At 53.8% G+C, this 9,767-nt stretch overlaps 3 protein-coding genes across 3 annotated transcripts in view; 2 read left to right on the forward strand and 1 right to left on the reverse strand.

Annotated features, from left to right (window-relative positions):
- Positions 1-2,683, forward strand: part of GUITHDRAFT_141287 (hypothetical protein) — a gene marked incomplete at both ends in the record, with an annotated part of 3,688 nt that extends 1,005 nt beyond the window's left edge. Inside the window, 8 exons of the mRNA XM_005829263.1 lie at positions 378-489; positions 825-903; positions 1,131-1,196; positions 1,358-1,427; positions 1,545-1,717; positions 1,908-2,008; positions 2,316-2,427; positions 2,573-2,683. Of these exons, the coding sequence (XP_005829320.1) occupies positions 378-489; positions 825-903; positions 1,131-1,196; positions 1,358-1,427; positions 1,545-1,717; positions 1,908-2,008; positions 2,316-2,427; positions 2,573-2,683 (824 nt within the window). The remainder of the gene's footprint in view (positions 1-377; positions 490-824; positions 904-1,130; positions 1,197-1,357; positions 1,428-1,544; positions 1,718-1,907; positions 2,009-2,315; positions 2,428-2,572) is intronic.
- A 249-nt stretch (positions 2,684-2,932) lies between these two features.
- On the reverse strand, positions 2,933-4,382 carry GUITHDRAFT_111616 (hypothetical protein; the record flags this gene model as incomplete). The annotated part of the gene is made up of 8 exons (XM_005829264.1): positions 2,933-3,078; positions 3,313-3,360; positions 3,414-3,523; positions 3,579-3,618; positions 3,684-3,725; positions 3,779-3,916; positions 3,971-4,054; positions 4,100-4,382. 8 exons carry the CDS (start codon positions 4,380-4,382, stop codon positions 2,933-2,935), a joined length of 891 nt encoding a protein of 296 aa, XP_005829321.1.
- A 1,965-nt stretch (positions 4,383-6,347) lies between these two features.
- Positions 6,348-9,767, forward strand: part of GUITHDRAFT_111617 (hypothetical protein) — a gene marked incomplete at both ends in the record, with an annotated part of 3,904 nt that continues 484 nt past the window's right edge. Inside the window, 13 exons of the mRNA XM_005829265.1 lie at positions 6,348-6,755; positions 6,810-6,917; positions 6,966-7,220; positions 7,266-7,318; positions 7,375-7,503; positions 7,657-7,703; positions 7,756-7,922; positions 8,023-8,064; positions 8,116-8,214; positions 8,277-8,390; positions 8,449-8,508; positions 8,608-8,760; positions 8,852-9,708. Of these exons, the coding sequence (XP_005829322.1) occupies positions 6,348-6,755; positions 6,810-6,917; positions 6,966-7,220; positions 7,266-7,318; positions 7,375-7,503; positions 7,657-7,703; positions 7,756-7,922; positions 8,023-8,064; positions 8,116-8,214; positions 8,277-8,390; positions 8,449-8,508; positions 8,608-8,760; positions 8,852-9,708 (2,492 nt within the window). The remainder of the gene's footprint in view (positions 6,756-6,809; positions 6,918-6,965; positions 7,221-7,265; positions 7,319-7,374; positions 7,504-7,656; positions 7,704-7,755; positions 7,923-8,022; positions 8,065-8,115; positions 8,215-8,276; positions 8,391-8,448; positions 8,509-8,607; positions 8,761-8,851; positions 9,709-9,767) is intronic.

Raw genomic sequence — 9,767 nt, forward strand, 5'->3', positions numbered from 1 at the left:
AAGGCAAACTCAATTTTCTACATATACAAACACAAAAAAAAAAAAAAAAAAAAAAAAAAAAAAAAAAATAAAACACCCCAAAATACATAAAAATACATATATATAAATAAAAAAAAAAACACCCAGGGGGGGGGGGGGCACACGCGTCTTTGGCGGGTTGGAAACTTGTTGTTTATCTTAGCGTGTTTGGTGCTGATTTTGGTCGATAATTTCTTTGTCTTGCCTTTTTCTCATCTTTCATCTCCCCTCCCCTCCCCTCCCCTCGTCTCTTGTCTTCTCTACTCCTCCCCTGCCCTCCCCTCCTCTCCTCTCCTCTCCTCTCCTCTCCACTCCCCTCCCTTTTTCTCCTCCTCTCCCGTCCTCTGCTCTCATTGCAGGAAGGAACAGTGAGGACGTGCGGTGGGTGTTGAAGCAGCTCGTTCGCTTCGGAGCCCCTGACAGCATCTTGGTGGACGGGAAGCCACATCTAGGCACGGACAGACTTGTGCGGTAAGAGATGAAACGAAGCGAAGATAGGAAGCGACCTCGTGCTATCTGTTGCGAACATGATACAAGGGTTTTTGTCTGTTTGTTGACATGATAGATTTGATCTTTCTCTGCTATGATCTTGATTATTTTGATTCTACAATGTCATAGAGGATGCTTGTATCTCCTTCTGCTCGTTTGGTCCCGATCAGTGAATGAATTCCATGTCCTTCTATCCTTTTGATATCAAATGACATCAAGATAAAGTGAGATTGAAGTGACACATTCATTGTCTTGTATGATGGAGTTTCCGTTGATTGTCTTGTTTCGTTTCATCCTGTAATTCTCCTTCCCGTCAGGATTCTCAAGACCATGAGAAATTTCCTAGAATCAAACAATGTTGTCTTCAAGTTCGGCACCATCGTCAAAGATATCAAGGTAAGCTTCTGCTTCCTCCCTCCCTCCCTCCTGCCCTCCCTCCCTCCCTCCCTCCCTCCCGCCCTCCCGCCCTCCCGCCCTCCCTCCCTCCCTCCCTCCCTCCTCCCCCATCCTCGTCCTGCTCTTGTTTCTCTCTCACCTCCTGCCATTCCTCCCATCACTCCTCGCCATCCTTCGCCTCCTTCCTCCTCCTCCATCCTCCTTGTAGTTGTGACTTGAGCGTCGAGATCGTATGCACGAGCGTAAACCCGGAGGAGCTCTGCGTGAACGGCATGTCCTTCTCAAGGAGACAAGTGAGCTGGATGTTCCTTCCTCTTTCAGTCTTCTACTCCCCCACCCTCCTCTCCCCTCTCCCCTCCTCACCTTTCCTCTGTCTCTTCTCCACTGTTCCCTCCTCCCGCCCTCCCTCCCCCCCTCCATCCCCTCCACGAAATGAGGTCGCAATTTCATCCAGTCCCAATGGGCGAACTCAGCACTTGTAGCCTCGGTAGACATGAACGAAGAGTTCATGCGCTCCTTCTCAGGTCAGATTCATTTCCCAACTCTTCGAACCCTCGTCCCTCCCTCCCTCCCTCCCTCCCTCCCTCCCTCCCTCTCCCTCCCTCCCTCCCTCCCTCATTCTCTTCTCATCAATCTCTCAGATCTGGCAGCAAGAGAGCCTCACGGGCAGGCAGCGCTCGGCGGTCTGACCTTCCAGCGGAGCATGGAGCGAGAGGCGGCGATCAGAGGAGGAGGAGACCTAGTCTGCCCAGTCCAGAGAGTGACAGACTTTCTCGAAGCAAGAGCAAGCAGGGCCGAAGCCGGCTTTCCGCAGGTGAAGGACGAGAGGACGGGGAGAGGGACGGAAGGAACGAGACAGAGAAGGTGGAAGTAGCCTAGAAACGAGTAGGGAGGAGGAGGCAGGAGCTTGAGGATGTAGGAGTTGGAGAAGGAGAAGGATAAAGAAGAATGGAGAGGACGGGCAGGAGGAGCAGCAGGAGCAGGAGGTACTGACATGCATCTAGTCGAGCTACAGGCTCGGCACGAAACCTGCAGCTCTGCACGACCTCTATCCTCAGCCGATATCAGACGCGATTACGCGGGCCCTTGTTGAGTTTGACAGGAGGTATAATACTTTCACTTCTCTTGACTCCAATCTCTTGTACCTCGCACTCCTCTGTATCCTCTTTCCCTCTCCGTGTTCATGCTGCCCAGGCATTGCTCCCTTCCTCTCGCTCCTCATGGCCTTGCTCGTCCTGCCTTCTCACTTGCCCCGCCATCGCCATCAGCCTTGCTCCTCCTCCTCCTGTCTCGTAGCCCCTCCTCCTCCGATCTCTCTTGATCCCTCCTTTTCCTCCTCCTGCCTCTCCTCCTCCTCCTCCTCCTGTCTCATCCTCCTCCTCATCCTGTCTCGCTCAAGAATCCCATGGCAGGCTCCCGGGATTCATCACGCCAGAGGCTCTCCTGCATGGCGTTGAGACCAGAACCTCCAGTGCTGTGAGGATCACACGATCTGATGAAACCTTGCAGTGCGTTGGCATCGAGGTCTCTTTGTCCTCACCCTCATCCCCATCCTCGTCATCGTCTTTCTCCATCCTCCTCCATTCCTCCTCGCTGCTCCTTCCATGCGCACATCGTCATCATCATCCATGCCCCTTGCGTGCTTCCTCCCTCCTGAGAAACTCTGCAGGGGCTGTTTCCTTGTGGGGAGGGCGCAGGGTACGCAGGAGGGATTGTGAGCTCGGCAGTGGATGGGTTGAGGTATGCGGCGATGCTTACAGAGACAGTGGGAAGAACTTAAAACTGCACAGAGTCGCAACAGCCGTCGGTGACTTGCTGCTCCGATGAGCTTCGGGCAACTGGAGGGAGGGGCACACACGGATTGAGCAAGGAAGGAAGAGGAGGAGAAGGGGAGGAGGAAGGGGGGGAGAAACGTTGAGAGTGAGGGAGGACAGGATGGAGTAAAGTAAGCTTGACTCCTTCATTGCTCCTCAAAAACAACATTGCACAACTTCGTGATAAAAATTCGGAGATGAAAACTTGTCACAAATCACGAGATGGTGCAAAGGTGAACCGTCACAAGGACCGCCTGTTGCTCAGGCGTCAAGTCGTGAAGCTCCTTGACTGTAGCTTGTGTGCTTCTATGGCTGACACCGACCAGAGGCCTCCGTACCAAGTCCACAAAATAGACAATCCCTGCGTCGTCATCAATAACAACCAACACAAACAAGAGCATCATCAACATCAACATCAACATCCCAAACACCTCCTCAACCTCTTCCTCGTCCTCCCCCACCTCCTTCATCATCATCGTCACCACCACCATTACAATCAAAATCACCATCGCTATCGCGATCATCAACTGAATCACGATATCACATCATCACAATCTCCATCATCTTTCAAATCCTCTTGACCCCCTACTCCTACCTTTGAATCGCCCAGAGAGCCTCTTCAAATCAATCCGCACGGTCGATCCTTGGGGCCCAACGATCATGCTTTGGATCTCTTTCATTGACTTGCTCCCGCACCGTTTACAGTCCACTGCTCTGTACGTGACTCTCCGTCCTCAAAATGCGCGACAAGTACAGCACCTGCTATGAGCTCGTCCCCAACACGCACGCCATTCTTCGCTGCATCGCTGCGAGTTCCGTCTTGTCAGTGCCAGCGGAGGAAACAAGCGAAAGTCATCTCACCTGTCCGGTAGGACATCCTGCACGAGTCTGCAGACCAACCCTGCCGAGCGCGATGAGACGAGGAGAGGAGGAGCAGGGGGGACGAGGGGAGACGAGGGCATCTACCAGTGCTCTTGTCGACTTTCTCATGAATCAAGAGCCCCACACCTGCGCAAGCATCTTCTCAGCGTTCGTATCCGATTGACTTCCAGTCACGTCACCGGCGCGGACCTCCTCGTCTCGCTTCGGAGAGCGGGTTTCGCTCTCGCTAAAAGAACCATCCTGTTCTGCATCTGCAAAGACTGTCGAAGCACTGGAGTGCATGGATGGGAGGCTGGAGGTGTTGGAGCCCGTGTAGGCTGCAGGGGAGCAGCACGAATCAACTCTCGCTGCTTTCAAGATGTGCTACGCACCAGGAAGCGACAGAGTTCGGCCAGAGCTCTTCCCTTCGTAGTTTGGCTGGTAGGAAGAAGCCAACCTGGAGTTGATCACAAGACCTGGAAATGAGATTAGAGAGATGGCAAGGCAAACATTCTTGCTACCATGGCCCACCACCGGACGTGGGATCACAGGTTTGGGGAGATCTTGAGGTTTCAGCGGAAGCTCCGGAAAGCTGTAGGTGCTGGAACCAGAAGCTGGCCTTCCATTGTAGGGATGGTCCAACTCCTTTGGCGAAAAGTACTCCATGCTCGAAGTCGTCCTTCCCTTGTTCGAGTAGTACTCCAGATGCGACGCCGCCTTTCCCTTGGGCGAGTAGTACTCCATGCTGGATGCGGCCCTGCCGTTGTTGGGTGCGTGATATTCTTCAGCAATAACGTACTCCATTCTGGATCGCCTGCACAGCCACCATCAGCGCCTCTTCATCAGCATACTATCCTCGCACTTGCAAACCAAAAAAGCTGAATCCGCTTCTTTCACAAGAACTACATAGGCGCAAGGAGCAAAAAATGAGGTATATGTAAGTATGAAAATTGAGGAAATTATGCACTTCAATGATGTGTTGCGCAAATTCTGCGAGGAGAAACCATGATTGCATGGAAATCAAGGAGACGCAGACAAGACTACAAGTCCTGGAAGTACAACGCGCAATGCAACATTGTGAACTGATGGAACTCATACCTGCTCCTATCCTCCCTATCTACCATGCCATTGTCTTTCTCCATGCATTTTCATCTGACTCTCTTCCTCTCATCATCCGCTTCTTCTCATTCCCTGAGGTGCATGTTGTTGGACCGAGTTCTGCCATGCCTTTGGCCACTTCTTGTACCCCCCTTTTTACCACCCCCTGTTGGACCCACCTAATGTGTACCTCACCACCTACCACTGATCACATACCCAAGTCGTCCTACCCCACCCACAAACATCCCATTTTACTTTACTTGTACCCACCCTGTACCGGAGAAAAATTGCCATCACCCCAACTTCTTCAATGCAAAAGGGGGGTTTTGAATATACCCCTACCGGTCTCTACTAGTACCCCACCCTGCTCCAGGAGTGACTTTGTGGAACCCACCCCTGTAGATGTTTACAAATGAAAAAAAATCCACCACCCCACCCTAGATCAGAGCGTTGACCGTACTTTGCCCGGGTCCTCGAATAGACACATCCCCATAGCAACCACCCCTCCTTTTCCCACCCCATCCTACCGATACCACCCCACCAATGCCTCTCTGATTTTCGGAAACGAACTCAGTGAACCCAAACCAAGTACCCACCTTATCTTTTGATCCATATTTGTCGTAAAAGTAGGGGTACTCTGGTTCATATATGCCCTCAATTGTCCTACCACCACCACCCGCCAAATCCGTCCTCTACCCTACCCCAAGTCCAAGATTGTGATCACCCCTCCCTGCAAGACCTGTACCCAAAAGTCACACCCACCCCACCCTCGTCAAGAACCGAGTCGGTCCGATTGCTGCCCCCTACACCCACCCCGACAGATGATCTAGTACCCTCCAGTTTTCCAGATTTTGGCGTTGAAAATACCCCTTTGTAAATACCCCTACCCCCTCTCTCGGAAACATTCGGGACACCACCCGTACTGCAGATTGCAAATTTGGTACCGAGGGAGGGGGTGGGGCCACAACTTTGACTCCCGACTAGGGATCAGTTTTTACTCAAGTGATCATATTGACCCGGATGCGTGGCTAGCCACAGGCACGGCGCCGCACTCTGCGGTCACCCGGCAGTGCGGCCCCGGGGCCCGGGGCAACGCCGGGATTTGAGTAAAGATCATCCGTGACGGTATGACAGATTGTCGCCGCTTTACTCAAAGTTAAGTTAAAAATAAGTACGAGGACGATAAGGAGATGAGATCGTACTGATATTTAACTTAACTTTGAGTAAAGCACATGGACCGGATGATTTGATAGTCTCTGAAGGGGTAGGGGGGTACCTCGGCACTGCAGGTGTTTTTTTGTCAACCTTGTTTCAGTTACGCCACAACATTGTACCCTACCCTTTGACCAAAAAAGTACCCCACCCTCTGTGAAGAATCTTCAACTTGCTAGTACCCCCACCCCCCGTGCAACATGACTCGAATTTACCTCCGCCCTACACCCGCCCAGGCAATGCAGTGCCCTGTGAAGGAGCTGATGGACGGGGGCAGATGAAGAGGGGAGGGCAGGGAGAGGGGAACAGTGAAGGCAGCAGCAAGACGTTCGATCCCGTCAGCACATTGCTACCGTCAGAGTAGAACGCTGATCTCATCTGTGTTGCTGCGGCAGAAACCCTTTCCAACTCTTGTCCGCACTCACATCCAGCAAACGGACTGGAAACGTTGGAGGAACCATGGCAGCTGTGTATGTGGCTACCCGGAAGGGACGAATAAGGGGGAAGAAAGCGGCTTCCATCCCTACCATTCAGTTTCCTTCCGAAGAAGACAGCATCCTCATCGCAGAGCTTCACCGGCAAGTCCTCAGGTATTCTTGTCCTCCTCTCCCTTTCAATCCCGTGACTGTGCAATGCCGCGACAGCACCATCGGAGACACATGGCAGCGCAGGAAAGTTTGTCTGAGCAAGGACAAGCTTCTGCTCGGAAAAGTCGGAGCGATGGACGTGATTGACTACATACCGCTGGATGAGGTCATGGCCGTCGTGTCCAAGACAGCTCCATCAGAACAAACAGAAGACAAGTCCCATAACCAAGGAGAGAAGAGGGCCAGCATCAAGCGATCGACAACTCTGAGGATAGACGACGTGAGTCTGCCGCGAGAGCCTCTCTCTACGTCCGCTGTTTGATCATGAGCACAGGACGAGCTGGACGAGAAGATCTTCATCATCACGACCATACCCGAGGGACACAACTCGGGCAAGTCGACAGTGCTGCTGGCATCGAGCAAGGATGAGCGAGACACTTGGGTATGGAGCATGATGGTGGAGAGGAGCTAAAGGTGTGTGTTTGAACAGATCACAGCTATCCACCAAGCTGTCAAAGTCTATCTCAAGGAAAAGCTACGGCAAGGAGAAACGAAGCTAGAGAGGCGACAGAGGCAGCTGAGAAGAATCTACTCGAGCACAGCAAGTCAGCTCTTCTTCTCGGCTGTGATCATGGCGTCTTTCATTTGCGCCATCCTGTCGGCGCAGCTGCAGCCTCCAGACGGCTCGCAACAAGCGAGAGCGTTCAGAGCCTTGGAAATAACCTACACGTGCATCTTCGCATTTGTACGTACAGCAGGTGAAGCGAGGGGTCGCTGACGAGGGAGGTAGGAGCTGGTAGTCAACGTGCTGAGCAACTGGTACTGGCCGTTCGTATCGGACGGGTGGAACATCCTCGGTGAGGAGGGACGAGGGTCTGGGGAGTCATCTGACATTGTAGGGGCGACGCGCATGGGGATGCAGACTTCGTGGTCGTGATGATAACTGTTCTTTCGGAGATCATCCAAGGGGTGCCTGGGCTGAGCGCGCTACGTCTGATTCGTATCTTCAAGATGATACGAGTGTTCAGGTGGGGAGAGATAGAGTAGCAGGAGCAATGCGAGGGAGAGAGCAAGAGAGGGAGAGAGAGGGAGGGAGATGGGGGAAGAGACGGGCGTAGGTAGGGGCGCAGATGTGACAAGAGGGACGAGGATAGCGACTGACTTGGAATGCGGCGGGACAGGATGCTCAACTCGTTCCGCGTGCTGATCAACGCCCTGTCGTCTTCGGGTAGGAAGGGAGCAGGCGGGCATGAGAGGAGAGAGCTGACGAGGGGACGCAGTCATTCCTGTGCTGAACGCGTTCTGCATCTTGCTTATCTTCACGTCGATCTTCGCGATCATCGGGACGAACGTGTTTGCTGGGAGGAGCGAGGACTTCTTCGGGAACTTTTTGAAGTCGATGTTCACCCTCTTTCAAATGGCAACGGGAGACTCCTGGGCGTCTGCAGTGACGCGGTCGCTGTTTACTGAAGATGAACACTCCAACTTCTGGGCAAGTGGAGGTCGGGGAGAAGGGAAGGGAGGGAGCTAAGCTTTTGTGCGGACAGACGGCGATGTACTTTGTGGTCTACATGCTCATCGTCAACGTGGTGAGGAGAAAAGACTAGAGACCATGGCGAGGAGTGAGCAAGAGAGCCCAGGTGCTGATGAACATCGTGGTGGCTGTACTGCTGGACGAGTTCATCTCGACGGTCGAGCGAGAGCGCAGCGAGAAGAAGGCCAGGAACGAGGAGACCCTCGTGAGACATGATCGCCCTACATGAAGGGAATAGGAGAGACTGAGACTTGCTGTGCTGTACAGATCGGACTCGTGAGGGAGTTTCACGCAAGAGGCCCGCTGGACCCACTGGTGACAAGCCTGATGGACTTCTCGACGCTGGAGGAGCTGTCGTTGAAGATCTTCCAGCTCTATCAGGTCGCTCAAAAGCTCTCGAGCGTCTTGTGGGCTCGCGGACTCACACGTGTGGGAGCAGAAGATGGACCTGGACGAGTCCGGGTCAGTCAACCTCGAGGAGCTCAACTTCGGGCTCAAGGTAAAGCAGAGTAGAAGGAGCGAAGGACGTAGAGGAACGGAAGAGGAGGAGGAGGAGGAGGAGGAGGAGGAGGTAGACGCTGACAGGCGGGTACATCAGAAGCTCAAGCTGAGCCCTCCCGTGACGCTGACGGAGGAGGATTGGGACGCGATCACGGACTCCCGGAAGCTGCTGAACTCGCAGGAGGAGCTGGGGCCAGAAGAGTTCGAGACGATGATCCTGACGCAGATGTCGAACTATGTGCATCGCAAGGTAGAGGGAGGGGAGGGAGAGGAGAGGGGGAGAGGGGAGGGGACGGGGAGAAGGAGGGGAGGTGAGAAGAAGGGGCTAACGGAAGGCGAAGGTTGCTACGGCGATCAAGAACGAGGCGCAGGAGTTCAACTACGACGTCCTGTTTGCAATCAAGTCGCTGCTATTCTCAGTGGACAAGATAGACAACCCGATCTTCAAGTCGAAGAAACAGACTCCACGGAAGTCGAAGAGGGAGATCTTGAAGAAGCTCTTCAACTCTCCTGTTCACAACGCTTTCTCGCACTGGAAGTCGACTGTGACAATTGCAAACTCTTTGCCAGAGACGAAGTATGCGAATCTGGAGGAGATTCACGTTTGCATTCAAAGAATGGAATCTACTCTGAGCAAGATCGTCTCGGATCCTTCCCCAGGTAGACCCCAGGACCTTCACATCCTCCGACTCACCGACGCCGTGGAGAAGATACAGTCGTCCATGTCGCGGCACGACGACACCTTGAGAAGGATAGAGGAGAAGATGTCTCGGATGGAGAGGCACGGGAGCGAAGGGCCCAAGCGGCCGCATGGAGGAGCGAACGGGGGAGGGCAACGAGGAGAGGAGGGGCAGTCGCAGGTGGGGACGATGCTGGGGTCAGACATCATCGTGGTAGGGAAGGGCAAGCAGGAGGAGCGAGAGGAGGTCAAGCTCCAGAGCTTGTCTCAGCTGACAGCCAAGAAGAAGATGGGGAGGATGCAGAAAGTTCACTCGATGCCGATCCATTCAGAAACCCCGAAACACGAGAAGCTCAACGGGAGCAGCTCAGCCGTCTACCCCGGACCCTCGCAAGCTTCGCCGCAGTCCTCCAAGAGACTTGACAAGTTCCTTCCCAACGGGGACCCTCCCGACGGAGATCGCCCGAGGCTTCCGGCCGAGACGTGCAGGGGCAAGGGAGACTACGTGAAGCTGTCATGGTTCGAGCTGCCGGTCAACTTCGACTCGCTGCGATCGTCGAGCATCTTGCGGCGGGAGC

The sequence above is a fragment of the Guillardia theta genome (assembly GCF_000315625.1).
Source record: "Guillardia theta CCMP2712 unplaced genomic scaffold GUITHscaffold_53, whole genome shotgun sequence".
Lineage (NCBI taxonomy): Eukaryota > Cryptophyceae > Pyrenomonadales > Geminigeraceae > Guillardia > Guillardia theta.